The sequence below is a fragment of the Pristis pectinata genome, chromosome 16 (assembly GCF_009764475.1).
Source record: "Pristis pectinata isolate sPriPec2 chromosome 16, sPriPec2.1.pri, whole genome shotgun sequence".
In the NCBI taxonomy this organism is placed as follows: domain Eukaryota; kingdom Metazoa; phylum Chordata; class Chondrichthyes; order Rhinopristiformes; family Pristidae; genus Pristis; species Pristis pectinata.
Window position 1 is genome coordinate 38047739 of NC_067420.1, and position 23578 is coordinate 38071316.

General features: G+C 44.8%; 1 protein-coding gene across 2 annotated transcripts in view; it reads left to right on the top strand.

The window, feature by feature from the left end:
* LOC127578707 (protein NDRG3-like) overlaps positions 1–23578 on the top strand; it is a 103712-nt gene that overhangs the window by 25433 nt on the left and 54701 nt on the right. For both annotated transcript variants that reach the window (XM_052031035.1, XM_052031034.1), the window contains exons 2-8: positions 4332–4400; positions 7712–7747; positions 16594–16699; positions 18206–18326; positions 20659–20721; positions 20855–20915; positions 21591–21677. In XM_052031035.1, the coding sequence (XP_051886995.1) occupies positions 4344–4400; positions 7712–7747; positions 16594–16699; positions 18206–18326; positions 20659–20721; positions 20855–20915; positions 21591–21677 (531 nt within the window). In that variant the 5' untranslated portion in view covers positions 4332–4343. The remainder of the gene's footprint in view (positions 1–4331; positions 4401–7711; positions 7748–16593; positions 16700–18205; positions 18327–20658; positions 20722–20854; positions 20916–21590; positions 21678–23578) is intronic.

A 23578-nucleotide genomic window follows, 5' to 3' on the forward strand; every position in this document is an offset into this window, starting at 1 on the left:
ACTCCTTACAGACAGCGGCCAGAATTGAACCCGGGTCACTGGCGCTGTAAAGCGTTACGCTAACCACTACACTACTGTGCCGTCTAATGCCTCTTAACCACCACTCTCATATCTGTTTCCACCACCTAGCCTGACAGTGTGTTCTAGGCATCTACCACTGTGTATGTGTGTACATACCACCTTGTCCTCCACATCTCCCATAAACCTTAAATATTCCCCTCTCATCTTAAGGGCTATGCCCTCCAGTATTTGACATTTCTACCCTGGGAAAGAGACTCCGACGGTGGTGGGTCCCGGGGGAGGGGAGAGGTGTGGGCGGGGGGGGGGGGTTCCTGGGGGTCGGGTAGAGAGATGGAGGGGTCCCGGGGGAGGGGAGAGACAGCAGGGTTAAGGAAAATCCCAAGGCTTTTTTCACTTATGTGAAGAGCAGAAGGATGACGAGAGTGAAGGTAGGACCGATTAGAGACAAAGGTGGGAAGGTGTGCCTGGAAGCTGTGGAAGTGGGTGAGGTCCTCAATGAATACTTCTCTTCAGTATTCACCAAGGAGAGGGGTCTACCCTACCCGCATCTGGCCTGCTGAGTTCCTCCAGCATCATAGTGTTTTTCATCTAGATTCCAGCATCTGCAGTCTTTTGTGTCCCTACCCTACCTGTGCCCCTCATAATTTTATAAACTTCTATCAGGAGTGTCTCCTTGAAGGTGCACTTTAATCCTACCCCTTTAATCAAGCTTTAAGTCATCTGCTCTCATATCCTATGTGGCTTGACAGCAGGTAGTGTTGAAACCATTCCTGTGAAATACCTGGGGGGGGGAATTTTTTTTTTCTTCTGCTGAAGGTAGGGGTATTGCTGCCTGGTTTACTATATTACAGCAGTTTGAAAAATACTTCTTTTGGTTGTAAAACACTTTGGGATATCTTGTGGGCATGAAACACTCTGCAATGCCTTTTTGTTTTAATCAGTGACAACATTATTGAGGTTAAGCAGCTTTAAAGTTTTCAGTTGGCACTCAGCAGGCAGCTGTTGTTGCAGGTGACCACTCTGTCAGTCAAGGGAAGAGCAAGCAGCCAGCTTTGGAGCCAAATCTAAACAGCAAGTCCGAGAGAAGTGTTGGTAGTTAATTTTGGTTCAGTGTTATCAGAACTAGGGAAATTGGAGATGAAGAGGTTTGACGGTAGGTTGGAAGCTGGGGATGGAAAAAGGAATGGGTATGAAAATGTGAATAAGGAGTGAAGATTCGCCCCATCGTTATGACTGTGGAACAGTCCCATGGTATGATAAGGACTCTTGACCTCACAATCTACGTCGTCTCGGCCTTGCATCTTGCAGTCTGCCTGCATTGCACTTTCTCTGTAACTCTGCAGTCTGTTTCTTTCCCCTGTACTACCTCAATGCACAGTTGTAATGAAATGATCGGTATGGATGGCATGCAAAACATGTACCTCAGTACATGTGACAATATTAAACCAATTTACTGCAGTTATATAGGCCCTTGGTGAGACCGCACCCAAAGTATTGTGCTTGGTTTTGGTCTCCTTGTCTAAAAATAAATATACTTCCCTTAAAAGGAATGAAATGAAGGTTCCAGGGATGGTGGGTTTGTGATATGAGGGGTGGTTGGGTAGACTAGGCCTGTGTTCTCTACAGTGTAAAAGAACAAGAGGAGTTATGGAATCGTACAGTATTCTTACTGGTCTTGACAGGCTGAATGCATGTTTCCCCTGGCTGAGAAGTCCAGGAGCCTGGGTTGGGTGTCAGAATGAGGGGCAGACAGTTTGAGGCTTTGAGAGAGTTCTTCACTTAAGAAGGGGAATCTTTGGCTGTGGATGTTCAGTCATTAAGAGCTGAGACTGATAGCTTTCTCGATGTTAAATGAATCGAGTGTATGGAGATGGAGGTCCGAATACAACGTGGAAGATGTCCTTTGGCCCATCAAGTACATGGTGACCATCAAATGCCCATTTTTACACTAACCCTATGCTGACACATTTTATTCTCTCCACATTCCCATCAACTACCCCTCACTTACAAACAAGGGGCAATTTGTAGTAGCCATGTGGTCCCGGGGAGAACTGGTGGACTCCACACAGCGCCGGAGGTCACAATTGAACCTGGGCATCTGGAGGTGTGAGGCAGTGGCTCTACCCACCTACACAGGTACCACTGTGTGGCCGCAACGGTACTGGAAAACAGAGCAGTGGAAGATTACCCATGATCTTGATGAATGGTGGAGCAGATTCAAAGGCCTAAATTATTGTTTTACGACAAAGGGAATGGAAACCAGTGATGATGAGCAAAGGGGTAGGAACACCGAATTCTCACTGACGTAAATCAGGGCTTGCAACAATCTTTCCGTCAGGAGTTAATTTTGGTGCTTGGTTCTGTTTTATAAGCATCTTCAGTTTCTCTTTGATCCTGTTTACATATTTTAACACCGGATTCTTTCAATTCTCCATCTGTTGCCAGTATTTATCTGCTGTGTCAACTTGTCTATACGTGGATCTCTTCAGATTTGTTTGCATGCTAATGGTTTTCGTAGAACCAATTTTCCATGCTGTATTTTAGTGCCCCTTATGCTAATTTTGGTCACTGTTCTTGCTCCCCAATCTCCAGTGCAGTTTCCCTTTGTTGTGGCTCCTTGGTTAGCACTCAGGTCAAAAAGTTGTAAGTTCAATGCCCACTCCAGATGCTAAAGGACAGACCTTGAGGCTGAACATTCAGTGCAGTATTGCTGCATTGTTGGAGGTGCCATCTTCTAAATGAGCTGTTGAACCAAGGCCCAGCGTGCTGTCTCAAATGAGTGCAACAGATGCCACTGTTCCTCATGAGGGTAACCCAGGTGTCCTGACCGATATTTATCCTTAACGACCATGTTATCTGGTCATTGATGCTATTTGTGGGAGCTTGTTGTGTACAAATTAGTTGGTGTGTTCCCTACCTTACTACAAAAGTTCCTTACGGATGGAAGTAATTTGGCCTGTCCTGAAAAGGATGTGGAAGGTTCCCTATAAATGTAAGTTTCTTTTTATTTTTCTTCTATCAATATTTCTTCAATTCTCCTGGTTGCTATTCAAGTAATAAATACAAAGATCTGGGAGCACTCAGCTGGTTAAACAGCATCAGCGGAGGGAGAAATGGAGTTGAAGTTTCTTTGTCCGTAGATGCTGCCTGACCTGAAATGTTTTTATTTCAGACTTCCAGCATCTGCAGGGTTTTTATTTTCAGTTGCTCTTCGTAATCCCTGTTCTGGAGACGGAACCTGCCTTCCAGTCCTGAGGCAGGGTCTCAACCCCAATTGTCGACAGTTCCTTTCCTCTCACAGATGCTGCTTGACTGCTGAGTTCCTCCAGCAAACTATTTGATAATCCCTCTTCTGTTGTCGTCTGAGTATTGAACCAATGTCTTTTGTTTATCAGGGTGAAATCCTGTCTACTTCTCTTTTCAGACAGGATGTATCCCTCCCTAGATCACTCTGCACTCCTCTTCCTTCAGTACCTATTTACCACTTGCCTCTAACCAAGCTTTGTTCACCTGCTCTGATATTTCCACCTGCGGCCTGGGGTTAAGGTTTACTTGTCCTAGAGGGTTGTAGGCATACAGCACAGAAACAGGCCCTTTGGCCCATCATGTTCATGCTCACCTCATACTTGTCCCATTTACCCACATTTAGTCTATAGCCTTCTACATCTTGTGAGCAGTTGGCGTAATGCTATTACAGCACCAGCGACCTGGGTTCAATTCCTGCCGCTGTCTGTAAGGAGTTTGTACGTTCTCCCCATGCCCGCGTGGGTTTCCTCCGGGTGCTCCAGTTTCCTCCCACGTTCCAAAGATGTATGGTTTAGGAAGTTGTGGGCATGCTATGTTGGCGCTGGAAGCGTGGCGACACTTGCAGGCTGCCCCCAGAACATTCCCTATGCAAAGATGCATTTCTCTGTGTTTCGAAGTACATGTGACTAAAGATATCTTATCTTGGGTCATTTCATTCAACGAACAATAATATTTGATGCTGAGAGATTGTTTTCGGGTAATTCCACCCATAACTGGTCCAGGTAAAGAACTATTTCCATTCTGATGCTTCATGTGATCTGCTAATTCCAAGTGTTGATTCAAAATTTTGTCTACAGCATGGTCAATTTCTGGTTATTCATAACCAATTTGGGGTTAAAATGTTTGATCCATTATTTGAAATTAAATGCTTGTAGTTAAGGACAGGATCATTATTTTGTAAAATTCAAGTTCTTTGGTGGAGCTGACTACTCTGATTGCTGTTCTGTATAATCTCCAAACATCAGGACTGTGTGCTAAATGTGCTTTCTCTTGTGCTTTTGTAGAACTTGGTAGTGATGGAGGAACTCCAAGATGTCCAGTTGACCGAGATTAAGCCACTTCTGACAGATGGGGTAAGGAGCTTATCTATTTGAGTCTACTACTGAACTGGTGAACCAGAGAAGAGATGATTGGGTTAATTGTGGAAGCTGGAGGATTGTATTCGCAAAAGCTAGAAATGTTTTTAAAAAAAAAGCAGTGGGTTGTTATTTAAATGCCCAACTGTTCTTTTGAATCCTAAAAAGGAAGGAAATCTGCTGTCCTTGTATAACTTCATCCATATCCGATTTGGTGCACTTCCATTGCTGCTTTCTGGCATGAGCTTGCAAGCTTCTCAATGTATTACACCTAGGCAACAAATAATAAATAACTAAATCTAGTCTAGCTGGGAACTGCGCCCACAAGTGATGGAGAAACTTCAGGATGTCCAGCATTTTTGTTTAAAGAAAAAATTGCTTAATACACCTAATATATTAGATACTTCAGGTTTGTTCTCATCTGAATTGCTAAGCTCCAGGTTCACAATGTGAGCTTAAATGCACCATGCCAAACAGGTAAACAATCCTACCAATGCTTGTAGCATGTAAAGTTGGGTTTAGTCTTACAGACAAAAGATCGCTGGTTAACACATGTTAACACATCGGTGCTGAGTTAATTGAAATACAAAAAACAATGCTGGGAATACTTCGGTTGAGAGACAGATGGCATTGAAGCTTCAGATTAATAGCCTTTCATCAGACAGATTCTCAATTGACAACTGTGTCAGCCAATGAGTTAGATATGGGTCTGAGCATCTTCTGGTCAGACACCAATAGTTGATTGACTTGGTAGCAATGTCAAGTTACTCAGAATGTAGTCATTTTCAAGAGCAGAAGAGGCTGAACTCGTGTAGGAACTACTCTTAATCTAAGGATGTTTTTGTCTTTTGCCAGAAATGCAGGAAGTGGAAGATAATATGCAAATTGTGCATCAAGTCAATGTCAAACACTTCCGGCAATGGAGTTACAAGGCTTGATGACAGGAAGATTACTCAATTATATCCAGTGTTCCATGAATAGGATTGTCACTATATGCAGCTGTCAAGAGAACTAGGTTAGCCGAGCTCTCTCAGAGCAAGTATAGGAGGGCGATGACTGGCCTTTCTAGTTTTGGGCCATTGAAGTTTTCCATTCTTAACCACTGTTCAATGAATGTGGCTGGAAAGTGAACATATTGTAAGGAAGCATTGAGTCTCTCTAATTCTCCCAGTGGCTGGACAGTATGCTGGAATTCACTCCTTGACCTTGCATACACTCTTGTAGCTTTCTCTAATGAGCCAAACTAAGTCTTCACCTTACCGAGAGGTAGGAAGGATTCCCTTCGAACCCTGAGCTAGTGCTTGTGTTGATTATTGGGAGAAAGTGACTAAGTATTTATTGAGAAATAAAATTCAATTGTTTAAGAATTGTGTGCAATATTTTCCTTTCTATTTCATTGGTGGAATGACTGACAGATGCATTGATGAGAAGATGAAGTTCGCTCTACAGAGTGTATATTCGCCCTGGTTGGCCATCAAGTTGGAGGTTGAAGTCTGATCAGTGGATTATTTTGGAAAACCTAGTTTAGGTGTGGCCGACTGCAGAATCAAAGGCAACTCTGTCACTTTGTGCAGTCTTTGAGAGAGGGTTGGGTTCAGGTTCCTTGCCTTGGTGCAGCAGGTTCCTTTTGTGTGCTTGCATTGCTGGCACTAAGGTAACTGAGTTGCCGAAGCCTCGGAGGATAAATGGTGTAAGGAATGGTGAGGAAAGGAAAGTTATCACAGTTGTTGATGTTTGTTGTTCTCCTACGGCACTACGCATTGTAGACTAAAACTTTCCCCGAGAAGACACATTAAAATATGAGCCAAAAATTGGGAATAAAGTTCAAACCTTTCCCATCAAAAGCAAAATCTCAATCATCCAGGGATGAACTGTAAATTAAAAGATTACCAGTAATCTAGATTGATTCTCCTGTGCACTTTTTGTGTTGGTTTCTGTTCAGCTTCTAGTCTGAACACTTTCCTAATATAGTTGTTGGTCTGTTTAATATTGTTTGACAGATGAGATTGAACTACGGGATCAGAATTGGGTCTTCCATTAGCTCACTGAATTTACCTCTTCTATTCCATTTGTGCATTGGTTCTCTGGAATTATCAACCTTTATTCCTTTAATGCACTTTCTATTTTGAATTAATTCCCACCTTTTATTGATGTGCCATGATTCCAGCTGGCTCAGAATAGTGCTCTTACGTGTGAGTCAGAGGTTCAAGTGAGCAGGGCAGATCACTGTGCTGCTGTTCTTCAGATGAATCTCTTTGTTATCTCGGGTGAACCTACCTATTCCACAGGGATACTTCAAAGAACAGTGGAGTTGTATCTGGTGTCTCTGGCAGATTATCTGGTGGTTGTTCTGACTGATCTTGTGGAAATTTGCTGTGTCTAAATTGGCCGCTACATTTCTGACATTTGTAATGATGACTGCACTTTATAAACACTCCCGTTAGCTGTGAACCTGAAGCCTTTGAAAGTCATTATAGAAATACAAATCTTTTAATTCATTCCCTTTCTTTCATCGTTGGAAAAATAGCTTCTTAAATCTGCTCTGTTAACTTTCAGGTCCTCTTTATCATGTCAGCTTACAACACAGAAGGCGGCCAATTGGACCATCAAGTCTATGCTAGCACTCGGAGCACTCCCTTCAGTCCCATTCCCTTGGATCTGCCTGCAACGTATTTCTTCTCAGAATTGACTTTTTCTTCCCCACCTTGCACCACCCACCCCCCCCCCCCCCCCGGTTGGCATGGAGATGGGCCAAAAGGCCTGTTTCTGTTCTGTATAACTTTGATTTTTGACTCCAATAGATCCTTTTCCAATCTACCCAAGGTCAGTTCCATCACACCATGCCCATTATCCCCACTGTTACTGTACATAACTCGCCTACTGACTTCCAATCCCTCCGTACCAAGCCTTGATGTGTATGGAGAGGGGATTGCTTAAAGTCCAAGATCATCCAAAAAACTTGACCTCTCTGTCTTGCAGCTGCCTCTGAGACAAACAGCCTGAATTAACTCTCCATGATGTCTTTGTGCCCCTTCTTCCTGTGTCATGGAGGGGCCTCAAATGCTCTTCCTAAATAAAAGCTAGCTGCCTTCTGCTTGAAGCACAAGTCACTTTCACTTGAGGTTCTCCACATTTTTCCGTACTATGTTGTTAAATTAAAGATTATGACTCTGTGTTAATGTTATGTTGGCTCTTCCAATGGGAAGACTTGCTGGCAAGTTGCCGCATGTCCTGTTGGTCTTGGGCAATCATCTGAAACAGTAACGGGTCAGCAATTGGATATTAATGGCTGCCCCCTTTCTCCACAGAACTCTGCAAGGAACTTCCAGGATTTTGACTGCCAGGTAAGCCATCTCCGTATCCTATGGGAAAGTGGGTGTGGCGTTTTGCTTTTGTACCATTTTAATCTTTCATTGGACATTTTAAAAGGACTTGAGTTCCAACCTGATGATTGTGGGAATGGAGAGCAGGGTGTACAGAATTCCCAACATCATGGCTGACTGCGACCTCTTAACGCTTGTTCTTGGTTGCTGAAACTTGTGCTTGGTGTGAAGCTCACAGGTGAGGATCATTTTAGGCTTGGTGTTGCTAGGTCTGAGCTTCGATAGCAGATCACAGCTGGGACAACGGGTAAAAAGTAAAGCAGTAATGTTGGAATTGGTAGCATGTCACCCCTGGAGAGGTAGTAACAATTCCATGGTAACAAAGGGCAGCACAACGGTGCAGTTAGTAGAGCCACTGCCTCTCGTGCCAGAGACGCAGCTACAATCCTGACCCCGGTCTGTGTGGAGTTTGCACTTTCTCCTGTGACTGTACAAGTTTTCTCCCAATCACTTCAATTTCCTCCCACATCCCAAAGACCTGAGGGTTGGTAGGTTAATTTGCCACTGTAGATGGTCCCTCTAGTGACTAGGTGAGTGGTAGAATCTGAGGGGAGTTGATGGGAATGTGGGGAGAATAAAAAAGATGGGATTAACGTAGGATTAGTGTAAATGGGTGATTGATGGTCGGCACGGACTCAATGAGCCGAAGGGTCAGTTTCTGTGCTGTGTCTCCATCTATGTCTAATTCTGGTAAACCAACTCTCAGGACTTGTTTTCCCCTCTGTTGCTGCCAGACCTGCTGACTATTTCCAGCATCTTTTGAATTGAGGAGCGAGTGCACATTTGGGACCTGGTCGGTTTGTGAAATGGTCTGCTGGTGCTGGCTGGACTGAGGTGAAGAAAGGTGATTTAAGTCATTTTTGAATCTCTTATTTAGGAATTTATTTCTGTCCTGTCAAAAAAAAACAATGTGTTCTCTTGTCCTTCACTCCTGATACTGTCTTCAGTATCTTCCTCCATATCTTCTGCAAGGTGGGACTACCCATACTTGACTCTACTTCAGGACAATCTGTCCTAGCTAGAGGATCTCCTGGAAATGCTTCTCTTCCTGAGCCCCAGATCAATCTTAGTATTCCTTGCACAGAGTGGGGCCATTCAGCCTGTTGTGAAAGAATTAGTCCCATTCCACAGCTCTTAGTTTTTCAAGTTGTATATCCAACTTGCTTTTTAAAAAAATTTGTGATTGAATCATCTTCCTTCTCCCTTTCAGACAGCACATTCCAAAACGCAAGAACTTGCTTTGTTTAAAGGATTCTAAAACCGCAATCAATGACTTTTGGAGGGAGCAAAAGAACATTTGTTCTCAAATTAAAACCCAGTGAACCTCTCATCCAAATACTGCTGTCTCCCTAGTGAATTGGCCCTTGAGCCTGTTCCTTCATTCACTAAGATCTTGAACAGTGACCCAAACATATTATCCCTTTTTCCTCCTCCAGCTATCAAAAGTCTGTTAGTCTCAGATTTAAAATTAACATTTGACCTCTCGTCACATGCAGCTTGTGAGAGAGATTTGTACATTTCTGCATGCCCCTGTGTGTGGGGAACTGTTTCCTGACCATTCCCGAAAGGCTTGGCTCCTGAACCGCAGAAGTGACTTCTGTCTGTCAGCTCTGTTCTTGATGTGTAGAATATCTCTCATCCTGGTGTTGCCTAGAAAAGATGATTCAATTTGCAGCTGATTCAGTGCTCAATGTTTCAGTGACAGAGATGTGGATCAGTGACATTAACCCCAAGTTCACCTCCCTTCACCTCTCTCTGCTCCCTCTCTTTGCTGTCAGACATTCATATCCTCTATTTAGCCTTGGACAAGTCACGATATCCAGTTCTTGGTAAATTGGTTTATTATTGTCACATGTACCGAGGTACAGTGAAAAACATTGCTTTGCATGCTATCCATGCAGATCGTTTCATTACAACAGTGCATTGAAGTAGTACAAAGGAAAACAATAGCAGAATGCAGAGTAAGGTGTTACAGTTACAGAGAAAGTGCAGTGCAGGCAGACAATAAGGTGCAAGGCCATAACGAGGTAGATTGTGAGGTCAAGAGCCCATTTTATCGTATTAGGGGACAGTTCAATAGTCTCATAAACAGCGGGATAGAAGCTGTCCTTGAGCCTGGTGGTACGTGCTTTCAGGCTTTTGTATCTTCTGCTTGATGAGAGGGGTGGGTGGGGCATTTGAATATGTTGGCTGCTTTACCGAGGCAGCGAGAAGTGTAGGCAGAAGTTTGTTAGAGGAAGAAAAGTAAATCCATTGCCAGCGCATCCACTGTGTTCCCAATCTCCTCATCCTATTTAATCCTGAGTTACCATCTGACCTCGTACGCTTTATCACAAAGGCTGCTTGAGCTCGCCTCTAACATTCCCCATTGGCATTGTGCCAGGCCATCTGCTAAACTCTCATCCGTGCCTTTTACCATTCTACTATTCCAACACTTGGGCACCCATCCACCATAATCTGCAGCTATCCAGCTCTAATCATGTTCTGAGTCCTGCTCGGTCACCCAGTTCATCCGAGTCTGCATTCAATTTAAAATGTTCTTGGTGGTCAAATCCCATTGTGGCCTCGTCCCTCCTATCTCTGTGACTTCCTCCAGCTCTTTTTTTTAAATTGTGGACCACTACCACTGCAGAGACGTGAGGAAAGAGGGTGGTGCACAGGTGCTGTACCAACTTCAACCATTGGACTGATCTGCCGTTTAAAGATCTTGGTTGAGCAGGCACGAGGGTCTAACTGGCCTCTTCTGGGTCCAATTCCACAGTGCTGTGATGAGTAAGGTGCCTTCCTTCAGATGAGACATTAAACTTTTCTGTCCTTTTGGGCAGATGTAGAAGATCCCATAGAGCCATTTTGAACAAAAGACAGGCAATTCTTTCCAACATCCTGGCCAATATTTATCCTGTATCTAATTTCAATCAGATGTGTCGATCATTAAATCAATCTGTTTGTGGAGGCTTGTTGGGCACATCAGCAGCACCCACGGAGTACTTGGGCAACACAGTAGTGCAGCTTGTGGAGCTGCTGCCTTTACTCCAGAGACCTGGGTTCAATCCCAACCTCTGCCTGTGTGGAGTTTGCACGTTCTCCCTGTGACTGTGTGGGATCCCTCTGGGTGCTCTGATTTCCTCCCACATCTCAAAGGCATGTGGGTTGGTAGGTTAATTGGACACTGTAAATTGCCACTAGTGTGTAGATGAGTGGTGGAATCTGAGGGGAGTTGTTGAGAATGTGGGAAGAATAAAATAACAGTGTAAATAGATGGTTAGCATGACTCTGGTCTGTTTCCACACTGTGTGATTCTAACTCCATTGTAAAGCACTGAGACATCCCGAATTGGTTGAAAAACCTCTACAAATGCAACCTACTGCAACAATAGTATGAAATCAGTGCTGTAAATTGGAATAAGCAGAGAGAGCTGGCCAGGACCAGCTGCGTACAATGTTTGTGATCTAGTAAAGCAGCATGGGGTCACTAATCCTGAGGCTGAGGCTTAATGCGTCGTGACAGGACTGGCCTACATGCTGACGTCTGTGTTCTGCCGTCATGTTATTCAGCAGATCTGGTAATCTGGGAGTTGCTGCCTATAACACAACAGTGAGCAGCTGGCATTAACTGCTGCTTCAAGAGGCATTCAAGTAGGGCCCAAACCAGGAGAGTTTATACATTGGAAGTGTGTGCATGGATGTATGTGTATATAGACACACATGCACACACAGAAACTCGTGTGTGTGTGTGTGTGTGTATATATATATATATATTATGTGTGTGTAATGTGTATTTATCGTGTGTGTATATATACATATGTATATATTAAAAATCTGTACAAGAAAGATTTGTGAAGTTTTTCAGTGGTTGGGATGAAAGGTGATGGCAGGGTGCCTGATCCTAGCCCATAAAGAACATTCGAGCTACTTCCACATCACATTTGGTGTGCATTTTACTCTGTTGAACAGGAACAACTATAGAGGATTATCTGTGGCGGTTTGAGTTTTTTTTTCCCCCGCATCTCTTCAGTCCAGGTTTGAGCTCTGGTGCCAGTGTCTTTCCCACTTTAGTGCCTCTCCCAATTATTCTACATCATTGCAGCCCAGATGGTGGCAGTCTTCTGCTGCTCAACTGAGATTGGATGGGTGACTGTTTAGGGCCAACTTAATCCAACCTGCACATGATGTCCACGTACTGTTACCTGAATCGTGCAGAGTTGCACTTGGGCAGTTTAGGACAATGTTGATGCTGCAATTATTGCCAGAAATAACTTGTAACATAGAACACTACAGCACAGTACAGGCCTTTCGGCCCATGACGTTGTGCTGACGTTTTATCCTGCTCGAAGATCTATCTAACCCCTCCCTCCCACATAGCTCCCCATTTCCCTATCATTCATGTGTCTTTCTAAGAGTCTCTTAATGTATCTACCCCCACAATCTCTGCTGGCAGTGCATTCCACACACCCACCACTCTATTTTAAAAAAAAACTTGCCTCTGACATCCCCCTTGTATCTTTCTCCAATCACCTTAAAATTATGCCCCCTCGTGTTAGCCATCTTCACCCTGCATGATCAACATAAATCGACAAAACTTGGAAGTATAATAAACTGTGAGGAGGATGGTAGTGCACTTCGAGGAGAGATGGACAGGCCAATGGAATTAAGCGCTGAGAAATGCAAAGCGTCACAATGTGTCAGCATGGATAAGAGGCAATATAACCTGGAGAGCACAATTCTGAAGGGGGCACAGGAATCTGGAGGTATGTGTGCATAGTTTCTGAAAGTTACAGGGCAGGTTTTAAAAGTCTTTGTAAAAGAAAAAAAGTAGACGGGGCCCTGAACTTTATAGAGACAAAGTACAGGAGCAAGGAAGTCACGATGAACATTTTGTAAAGATGCTGGTTCACCCACATTGGCAGGAGAGGCAAGAATAAGGGGACACAGAGTGAAGATAATTTGTTTTGGTTCTTTTGCCGATGAGGAATTTTTTTCATGCAGCAAGGTTTTAAGATCTGAGATGGTAGTGGATTCTGTTTTTTTATTATTGTATTATTTTAAAAGGAGCTGTCAAAATAACTGAAAGGAAGGAGCTTGCAGGGTTGTGGGAGAGGGAGTAACTGAGTTGCTCTGACATTAAGCCTGTGTGAGACTGATGGGCTGAATGGCCTCTTTCGTGCTGGTGCTATCCTGTGAATATGTAACTTTAAAAACTAGCAATATTGCTGCCTTTTCCTCAGAATTTGCATTTTCTTTTTGAAGATGCTTGGCAGGTTATAAAGCAAACTATTGATGCTGAGCTGCATTAGTTAGTGTTAGAACAGGTCGTCAGATGCATGGCCAAAGGTGTCGGCTCTAGGGAGTGTCTTGGAGAGTGGGAGGCAGGGACGTTTATGGCAGGAGTACCGTAGTCAGAGCCTAGGTGGCCACCAATGATGTGCCAGTTGAAAACAAGGTAAACATGAGCTCGGAGAGGATGGAGCAGCATGGAGATCACGTTGGGGGTTGTAGTGGGGGTGTGGGCGAGGAGGCAGAGATGAGGAAGACTGTGACTTAGGTTTTTTGAAGTGAGGAAGAAAAAATTCAAATCCAGATATATTGCTGGACTGAGAGCCAATTCAAACAGGGCACAGGGTGGTGGGGGATTGGACGTTAATTTGAGTTTCAATAAAGGAAGCAGAGGCTGACGATGCAGTGGTTGGTCACGTTCAACAGTTATTTACTACATTGTGTTGAGAATGCTGTGATTGACTAAGATTGGAATAGGACCTTGGAAATGCCACTTTACGTTAGTAAGCAAAAAGGTCCTCCTTCCATTCTGGTGTACGATATTTGGTGTTCACAATATGACCTCCACATTGGAGAAACCAGACAGATTGGATGATCACCTGTGCTTAGTCCACTTGAGCTTCTAGTTGCCTGTCATTTCAATTCGCCATCCCACTCTGATCTGTCTGTGGTCTCCTGCACTTATAACAAGGCCCAGGGCAAGCTTGGGGAAACAACAGCTCGTATATCATCTGGACACGTTGCGGCCTGCGGAACTCAACATAGAATTCCCCGACTTCAGATAACCTGCTTGTTATTTCTGTTTGCATTAGGATTGGCTAGTAAACCCATTACTAGCCAAACTAGCTAATTTTGCTTTAAATGGAAGCGTGTTATAACTGAAACAAAAGGTTTTGTATCTGACCTTATGATATTGAATAATAGGCATCAGAGGGAGGTTATGCTGTACTTGCAACACTGAGGCACAGCTTTTGTACAGTTCTGGTCACCAAACTGCAAGAAAGGTATGAATTGACTGGAAAGGGTGCAGAGGTGATTGACAGGGATTTTGCAAGACTGCAAACTTTTACCTATGAGGAAAGATTAACCAAGCTAATGTTTTCTTTGGGACTGGGGAGACTTAATTGAGGGCCCTGCAGAGAATAGAGGAAGCACTTGTTTTCCCCACAGGCATGGGTTTAAAGTGGAGACAGAAGAGACTGGACTTGCTGGGATCTGGAGCAACAAACAATCTGCCGGAGGAACTCAGCAGGTCGAGCAGCATCTGTAGGGGTGGGGGAAGGAAATGTTGACATTTCGGGTTGAAACCCTGCATCACGAGTGAAAGTGGAGTGGGGAAATAGCCAGTATAAAGAGGAGAAGGGGAGTGGTGAGAGAGGGGCCAGAGGTGATTGGTGGACTGATGGAGGGGGTGTAGAAGCGAGGGGGGCAGATTGAGCCAGGTAGGGGAGGGGTGGAGCTGGGAGATGTGATAGATGGAACCAGGAGGGTGAAGCTGGAGATGGGTGATAAGTGGGAACACAAAGGCTACCCAGTGCCGGAATCTGATAAATGAGGAAGGTGGTAATGAGAATCATTAGGGGAGATGTGAATGGCAGAAAGAACCAGGGTCAGGTGGGGGAGGAGGAGGGAGCTGGGTGTGGTAGGTGGATGGAAACGGGAGGGGGAGGGAAATGGGTGATTTGGGGGGGGGTGGGTGGGGAGGGCACTGGAGGGGTGTGTGGGGAAGGGGCAAACATTTTCAGAGGTTTAAAGGAATTGGTTGAATGATGAGAGGGGAGTTGAGGAAGAATGTTTCCACCCAGAGGGTAGTGGAGATCTGGAGCTCCCTGTCTGAAAAGATGGTAGAACCTTGATGCTCTGAACCTCTGGCTCGACTTCCTCTTGGTCCAGAGCTTGTGTGGTGCCAGTGATTGGCCGACGGGTGTTTTTGACAAATCCTTTGTCTGCTCTTGGGTGGAAAGTACTGCCTGTTTTTAAGCTGTATCCAAATAACCTTTTCAGCAGTTGTCAATGTGCCAAAACCAAGATATTGCACAATCCTGTTAATCCTGGGTTCGGATCAGTGAGTCGCAGAGATTCTGGTAAATTGAGGATGGATCAGAAATGCAGTGAACAGTCATCTGAAGTGCACCTGGCATACTGTCCAGGTGTTGGTTTTTGGATGAGGTGTTAAACCAAGGGACTTAATAAAGATCCCATTTCATTGTTCCACAGAAGCACGGGAGAAGTTCCCTTTGGTGACCTCCCCCAATATTATCCCTCTGTCAACATCCTTAAAATTGATTATCTCACTAATATCACACTGAAATTTGAAGGATCTCGCTGTGTGCAGATGGCTGCTACTAAACATGTCCTGCACTTGCATTGCTTAGAACGCTCTATGAATGTGGACCTTTCTTTAGGATCAAATTTAGTCTTTGTGTCTTTATAATACTTTGGGTTGATGTTAGTTTGTTTGATTGCTCCTGTGAAAATGAAATGGGAGGTTTTGCTATGTTAAAGGTGCTATATAAATGGAAGTTGTTGAAGCAGGAAGGAGAACACTGCTCTTGTATTTTGGCAGAGGATTAATTGAGCTTGAGCTTCCAGATTAGTTGTTACTTGGATTAAGCTGCTGCCCCATGTAGAAGGTGGTTATAGTTGCCTGTGACCTCCCTGGAGAACTGCCTGGTAATCTTACACTACAGTGAGGCAGCTACTGTGAGCTGCTGTCTTGTAACTTCATTGACCAGAGTTCAATCCTGGCTTCTGGTGCTGTCCGTGTGGAGTTTGCACCTTCTCCCTATGACTGCATGGATTTCCTCTGATTGCTCCTGTTTGCACCCACATGCAGATTGGTAATTGACCACTAAATTTCCCCCAACTGTTGGGTGTTTTGGAATTGATGGGAATGTAAGGAGAATAGTCCGCAGGGAAAATTAGTGTGGGAATGAGCTTGCTTGTGGGCCGGATCACTTGCCATAAGGAAGTATGGAAATAATATGGTGGCAACAAAACGACAGGTTGTCACTCTTTGGGAGAAGCACCAAGGTCACATGGCGAGGCTTTACCATATGTTACTGATGATGCCCAGCCATGGTTATGTGCAGAGAAAGGAGGGTCTTGGGTTGAGCTGCTCTGTTTGGAAGCGATGGGATGAGGGTTCAGGTAGTGGAGACTGCAGGTAGGGTTCTGAAGTGCACCCGGGAACGTGTGCAGATAGCTGAACTTGAGATCTTTCATGCCTCGGGCACTGACTATGCGCGCAGTGTTGGGTGTGCTCTCTACGTCTGGGAGAGCTTGGGACTTGTTAGTGACCCAGAGTGTGTGCAGGAAGAAGCGGATTCGGTAGCAGCTTTCAAAAGGGGACAGATAACCAGGAAGAGAGGGGGGGGAATATCTTTTGAGGGCTGTGGTAAAGGAGCAGGATCAGCCAGCATGTGCGTGGTTTCTGTGATGTAGGTTTCTGTGTTTTCTCCTGGCATTGACTGCTCTGTGGTGTTGGGCCTTGGTACGGGAAAGTGTAATGTTTGTTGTCTCTTCCACCTACAGGAACATGATATCGAAACTGCACACGGGGTGCTCCATGTAACCATGCGAGGGACCCCCAAGGGGAATAGACCTGTCATCTTGACTTACCATGACATCGGTCTCAACCGTAAGTCCTTGGCTTTTAATTTCTCTTGGTCTGTTTGTTTGGTGCCAGTCTCCAGATGTCCTCAGAGGATGCTTGTAGATCCCAAAGTCTGGGCAGAAAAGAAGACTCCATCGGCTTCTATCTTAAAATGGATTGTGCATAGGTAAACTGGGTCAATGAGAACTCCCAAACAATGGTAGTGTTTCAGATTATCCCCAGAATAATTTAACGCATTGTTGATGAGAGCTGTGGGTTTTCCTCAGAGTAAGATTTAATTTCTCAACCAAAGCAAACCCTGAAACTCCTTGTCCTTTTGTCATTGCTTTTAATGAACCAGCTGACCCTCCCCCCACTGCCCTGTCCTTTAAGCACTCCACACTGTAGCAAAGGATCAGGACCAGGCTCTCATCCTGAGGAAATTATGGGTGCTTGGGAGGCTCTGCCATGTAATGGAACAGGACCATTCAGTCTACTCCATTGCACGTGGAGGCGTGCATTAGTTTGAATGAAACACAGGCAGTGGGCGATGCATGGAGCCAGTAAAAACTCGCTGTGAAGTGATGAGCTGCAAAAGTGACGAGCTCTTTTAATTGAGAGTTGCATTACGTAGAAAACTCGGAACTTCTCAATGTGGCCTGTAACCAATAACACTTATAAAGTCACCCTACAATATAGGGGAGTAGTAAATAATATCTAAATTTCATCCTACAATGTAGGAAGTGTGGCATCCATTTTGTGTACAGCAGGTTTTTGCAAACAACTACACGGTAATGGGCAGATGATCTGCTTTAAGAATGTTGATTTGAGGATGATTGTTGGAGAACACTGTTGGCATCCTATGAAAGAATACCTTTGGATCAGTTAAGTCCACCTGATAGGGTTTAATTCAGCTGATAAACAGCACCTCTAACGATGCAGCGTCCTCGGGAATGCAGTATCAGGAAGAGCGAGAATGTCCTGGGCACACCAGTGTAAGCCAGAGATTGGAATGTGTGGGAAATGAGAGCATTGGTGGAGAGTTACAAGGTTCTATTATTAGTCCATATGTTGGGATGAGTGAGTCCTTGGTCAATAACCTGTGGACTTGGACAAGGGATTGTACATTCTATAGCTGGGTACATAGCATTAAGAATAGGCAGTCAGCCCCTCAAACCTGCTGCCAATTATTGAGATCTTGATTGATCTTCATCTTGACTTCATTTACCCAGTTTGATTCTAAAATCCTTTGCTGTGCTCTTATAAAGCCCAGTACCACCAAAAGTGAGACGAAACCAATGGGGTTGTTAACTTGCATCCATCGAAACTTTGGCAAAAGTAGAATGTATGGTAAACACAGGAGGGAGTGTGGAATGGAAGAGGTTAATGGGCTGGCTTGAAGTATAGAGAGACTCCTGTGGAGCAGTTAAGCTGAATGTTGTGTTACTCTGCAGTAAACTCTGTGAGCATGGAAGAATGTTATGTGGATGTACTGATATTTTTCTTCCTTTATCCCTATCCCCCACTCTGGCAATACCTCAATTCCCACAGACAAATCTTGCTTCAACACATTGTTTAACTATGAGGACATGCAGGAAATCACGCACCATTTTGCCGTCTGCCATGTCGATGCCCCTGGACACCAGGAAGGAGCTCCACCTTTCCCAACAGGGTAAGGGGTTTTCACACTTGTTTCGTTGTTATTATCTTTCAATATTGGAACAGCAGTAGGCTATTCAGCTCCTCAAGCCTGTTCCACTGATCATTGAGATCAAGGTTGTTCTGCATCTTAACTCCATCAAAAGAGCTGTGCCCAGGGCCACAGGAAACTGCAGAGAGTTGTGGACACAGCCCAGCGCGTCACAGAAACCAGCCTCCCCTCCATGGACTCTTGTCTTTACCTCTCGCTGTCTTGGTGAAGCAGCCAGCATAACCAAAGACCCCACTCACCCACGTCATTCTCTCTTCTCTCCTCTCCCATCAGGTAGAAGATACAGGAGCCTGAGGGCACGTACCACCAGGCTCAAGGACAGCTTCTACTCCACTGTGATAAGACTATTGAACAGTTCCCTTGTACAATGAGATGGACTCTGACCTCACAATCTACCTTGTTATGACCTTGCACCTTATTGCACTGCACTTTCTCTGTAGCTGTGACACTTTACTCTGTACTGTTATTGTTTTTACCTGTACTACCTCAAATGCACTCTGTACTAACTCAATGCAACTGCACTATGTAATGAATTGACCTGTACGATCGGTATGCAAGACAAGTTTTTCACTGTACCTCAGTACAAGTGACAATAATATACCAAATACCTTTCTACCCTTGCCAATGGATGTCTCTTATCCCCGTTGCCTCCCTGTCTTCCTTGCCAGTGCCCCTTCCTGCTGTTTGTTGGGAAGTGCCAGAGACCAAATAGCTGCAATTTCCCTTTTAAAGCTTCCCTTCTTCACCATCCCCACCCCTCGCCCCCCCCCATCCCTTTTCTCATCAGCTTGCACAGCATGGCACCTGTCACCTTGCCCCACATCCATCAGTTGCCCTTCCTCAGGTGGAGCTGCTTGATATAGAGTTAACAGTATCAGACTATAGGTCTCTCAGCTTGGGGAGGGGCCTGTAGCAGGTCGGCACAATTGCAAGCACCAAGCATTTCTGCGTTAGAGGTTATTGCTAAGGTTGCAGGCTTAAAAGAGGCTCTGAAATAAACTTCTGACTCTGCATGTGACAAGGAACATGTAATTGAGAGAACATCTGACGTAAACAGTGTAATACAGCAGAGTCCAAAAACCCAGTGCCAAAAGAAGCAGGCAATTAAAACTGTGACCTAGATTTCTTTCAAAGACAATTATTTCCAAGATGTATAGAATATAAGCTATCAATAGAAAACCAGGAATGTACAGGAACCTTTCCCTTGAAATACTATGAATTGTCAATATTTACTGCAGCCTTGCTCCTAATGTGGGAGTGCAGGGTTTTGGAAATTCATTCAATGTTCTGTTTCAGTCCATCAACATGATGGAAAGGATTTGGGGAGTCTCTCACTGCAGTGTACCCACAAATGATTTTAATCAAATATGGGTCCTGTGGATAGAAAGGTTTAGAGGGATATGGGCCAAATGCGGGCAAATGGGACAAATAGCTTAGATGTGCATCTTGGTCAGCATGGACCCGTTGGGCCAATGGGGCTGTTTCGATGCTGCATTACTCTGACTCTGAGGTCCTTCCCAGTTTACTACAGGGTTCTGTTCCTGTGAACTGTTCATAACCTGAACTGAGCTCCTATATGGCAAAAGATGCCTGCAGCAGCTGGCAAATCCATCCCACCGGGCTCCCAAACGCCTGTTGATAGTGTAGTGGTTAGTGTAACGCTATTACAGTGCCAGCGACCTGGGTTCAATTCCGGCCACTGTCTGTAAGGAGTTTGTACGTTCTCCCCGTGTCTGCGTGGGTTTCCTCCGGATGCTCGGGTTGCCTCCCACATTCCAAAGACGTACAGGTTAGGAAGTTGTGGGCATGCTATGTTTGGTGCCGGAAGCATGGCGACACTTGCGGGCTGCCCCCAGAATATGCTACGCAAAGATGCATTTCACTGTGTTTCGGTGTACGTGTGACTAATAAAGATGTCTTTTATATGTACGTGCTGTACATAATTCGGGCATTCATAAGCTGAGGAGGACCTGAATTTCAAATGCATGTCAATTGTGTGACATATTTAATGAATCACAGAAGTATGTTTACTATCACAACTTGGAGATGAGAATAGGAAAATTAGGAAGGGGACATTTATTGGCATTGTCATTTTCTCAACCCTTCACCTATTTTGGGGCATAAAGTTAAGAACTAGCCTGAAGCTAACAGGTTTGCTGCTTTTGCCATAGTTGTATAGAACTGACCTGTGTACAGCAACTTGTAGTCCTTTTAACTGCAGCAGATTATTAGCTCTGTGTGTAGCAATGGAATTTTCCTGACTTGCATCTCTTTTTTTGTCGTTGCTTTGTAGGTACCAATACCCAACCATGGATGAGCTGGCGGAGATGTTGTCTGCGGTTCTAATCCACTTAAAGTGAGTTCAGTGTAAAAGTTCGCTCAAGTGGAGCCCCAGCAAGACCCTTTTCACCTCCCACCCCCACCGCTTTCCTTCTGTTTCATTTCAATGAGCAGCAGGAATACTGAGAGTTATCTGATTTGTCTTGCAGCATTCAGAATGTGATTGGGGTTGGAGTTGGGGCTGGAGCCTACATCCTTACCAGATTTGCAGTAAGTATCCAAGTAGGTTGGTTTAATCTGCAGTATATCCTTTTCTGGATTCCATGTCGCTTTGGCTTGTTTGTGTCACCAGTGATAAAGTAATTTTGTAACGGCGTTACAGGAAGAAGGTGGGAGAATGGGGTTAGAGGGGAAAAAAAACAGCTACGACTGATGCCAGAACAGATGCTGTGGGCCAAATGGGCCAATTCTGCTCCCATATCTTTTATGGTCTTGTGGTTACAAGACTAGTTCAGAGGCCTGCACCAATGAGTTAGTCACGCTCTGGCAGCTGGGAACTTTTAAATTAAATAAATTAAAGATATAATGTCAGTGCTGGTGTCCATGAAACTACTAGATTGCTATAAATAAATAAATAAATTTGTTTGGCGCACCAAATTCCTTTTGGGGAAGATGACCTGCTATCTTTAGCTGGGCTGACTGCCATGTGACTGCAGTGGGCTATTAACTACCCTCTGAGGTGGCCCAATTATCCACATAAGAAAAGACTCCTCAGTGTGGCGCTTGCTTCAGTACTGTGCTGGACTTTTGTGTTTGAGGCTCTGGCGTGGGATTTGAACCCAGAACCTCCTGACTCGGGAGAAAGGATAACGATCGACACTGTGCAGTGTACCACAGTGCATCTCGAACTGTTGTTAATCTTTAATTTCTATATGTTCTGTGCAGCTGAATCACCAAGATCTCGTTGAGGGACTTGTCCTCATCAACATTGACCCATGTGCTAAAGGCTGGATGGATTGGGCTGCCTCGAAGGTTTGTTGGATAATTCCGTCAAAAGATTTGCCGATTTCTCCGTCTCCTGAAGAAATTTGCAATCTAACACTTCGCTGGTGTGATGCTTATTTTTAATTCTCTTTTCCCTGTCACTAACCGGCTTTCAGTAACTTGCACTAAAAATGTTATTGAGCACTGGCAGTGAGCATTGGCAAGCAACAGACTGCAGGTGCTGGAAGTCGGAAATAATATCAGTGAATGCTAGAAACACTCAGCAGATCAGGCAGCGTCAGTGGAAAGGGAAACATTTTAAGCAACTATCATTGACCTGAAATATAAATTGTTTCCAGTGTTCTCAGTGAGTGCTGGCTTGTTGTCCAACCGTGCCATTTGTGGGGTGGTTGCTAACCTCTGAGGTAAGAGGGGGACAAGCCAAACCACCATGAAAGGGGCAGAGAGCTTCTGATTATAACACGGGCATAGGTGCAAATGTGCAGGAACAGAAGAAGCTGCAGAGAGCAGTGGACTCGGCGCGATACATCACCGGCACAGCCCTCCCCACCATCAAAAGTATCTACATGAGGCACTGCCTCAAAAAGGCAACATCTATCATCAAAGATCCCCACCACCTGGGCCATGCCATCTTCTCACATCTACTAGCGGGCAGGAGGTACAGAAGCCTGAAGTCCTGCACCACCAGGTTCAGGAACAGCTAGTTCCATTTTCTATGCCAGTTTCCCCCTAGCCCTCACTTTCCTGATCTTTTGCCAATTTATCTGCTACTTTGCTGCTTAAGCAAGCCCTGTGATGAGCTTCTGCTGATATCTCTGTCTAGTAGAGGGACGGCACGGTAGTATAGCGGCTAGCGTAACGCTATTACAGCACCGGGTTCAATTCCCGCCGCTGCCTGTAAGGCATTTGTACAGTCTCCCCGTGTCTGGGTGAGTTTCCTCCGGGTGCTCTGGTTTCCTCCCACATTCCAAAAAAAAAGACATATGAGTTAGGAGCTGTGGGCACGCTATGTTGGCGCCAGAAGAGTGGCGACACTTGCGGGCTGCCCCCAAAGATGCATTTCACTGTGCTTCGATGTACGTGTGACTAATGAATAAATATCATCATAAACATCAAGTAGGCCTTCAAGAGTAGAATTGGTATTAATCTAGTACGTTTTGTGCTTTCCCGGCATCGTTGGCCTGGGTGGATTGGGGCAAAAAAATTGGGAAGATGGCAGGAAGTAGGCAGGCTTTTCCTTCCCAATTGTTGTCCAGTGATTTGGATCTGATTACAGGAGTTGGCCTTCAACCCTTGTGCTGCATTTGCCATTTCTTCATCTGTCGCTTGAGATGGAGGATGACTTCCACTCCAGTTCTGGGGTGGCTGCTGAGGCCAGGATGGGAACAGCAAATTCCCCAACAGACGGAGCAGGAGGTCTGACAAGGTGGGGTGGGAGGGTGGGTGGTTTGTGAGGTAGTCCGTTCCTTCTGCTGCTTGTGCAGGGCTCCAGTATACTCCCAATTCATGGACATGGGTTATCAACACCAACCCAAACACCCCTTCTCTACTTCAGATAGTGCTACTTAAGTAGGAAGTTCTACTTAAGAACTTCCCAAGAACTGGTGGGGTAATACAATGTGTTTCAAGGAGACTTTCGGTGCTTCTTTCAATCTTTGCTCTGCTCTCCTGGTAATGCCATTTAACAAAATCATAGCCAATCTGTAACCCAGTTTGCTAGAACTAGTCTTGTAAAAAGCAACTGGAATGGAGATGGGGAAATGTCTCTTCATGGTGTGTTGTAGATTCTCAGCTGCAGAGGGTTGTGGATGTTTGTATTGCATATATCAAGGCTGACATTGACTTCTGGGCACTGAGGGGTGTGAGTATTGAGCCCCATTCCTGCACCTTTACCATATTGTGCTTGTCTACTTTGCCTGGTTTGTCCT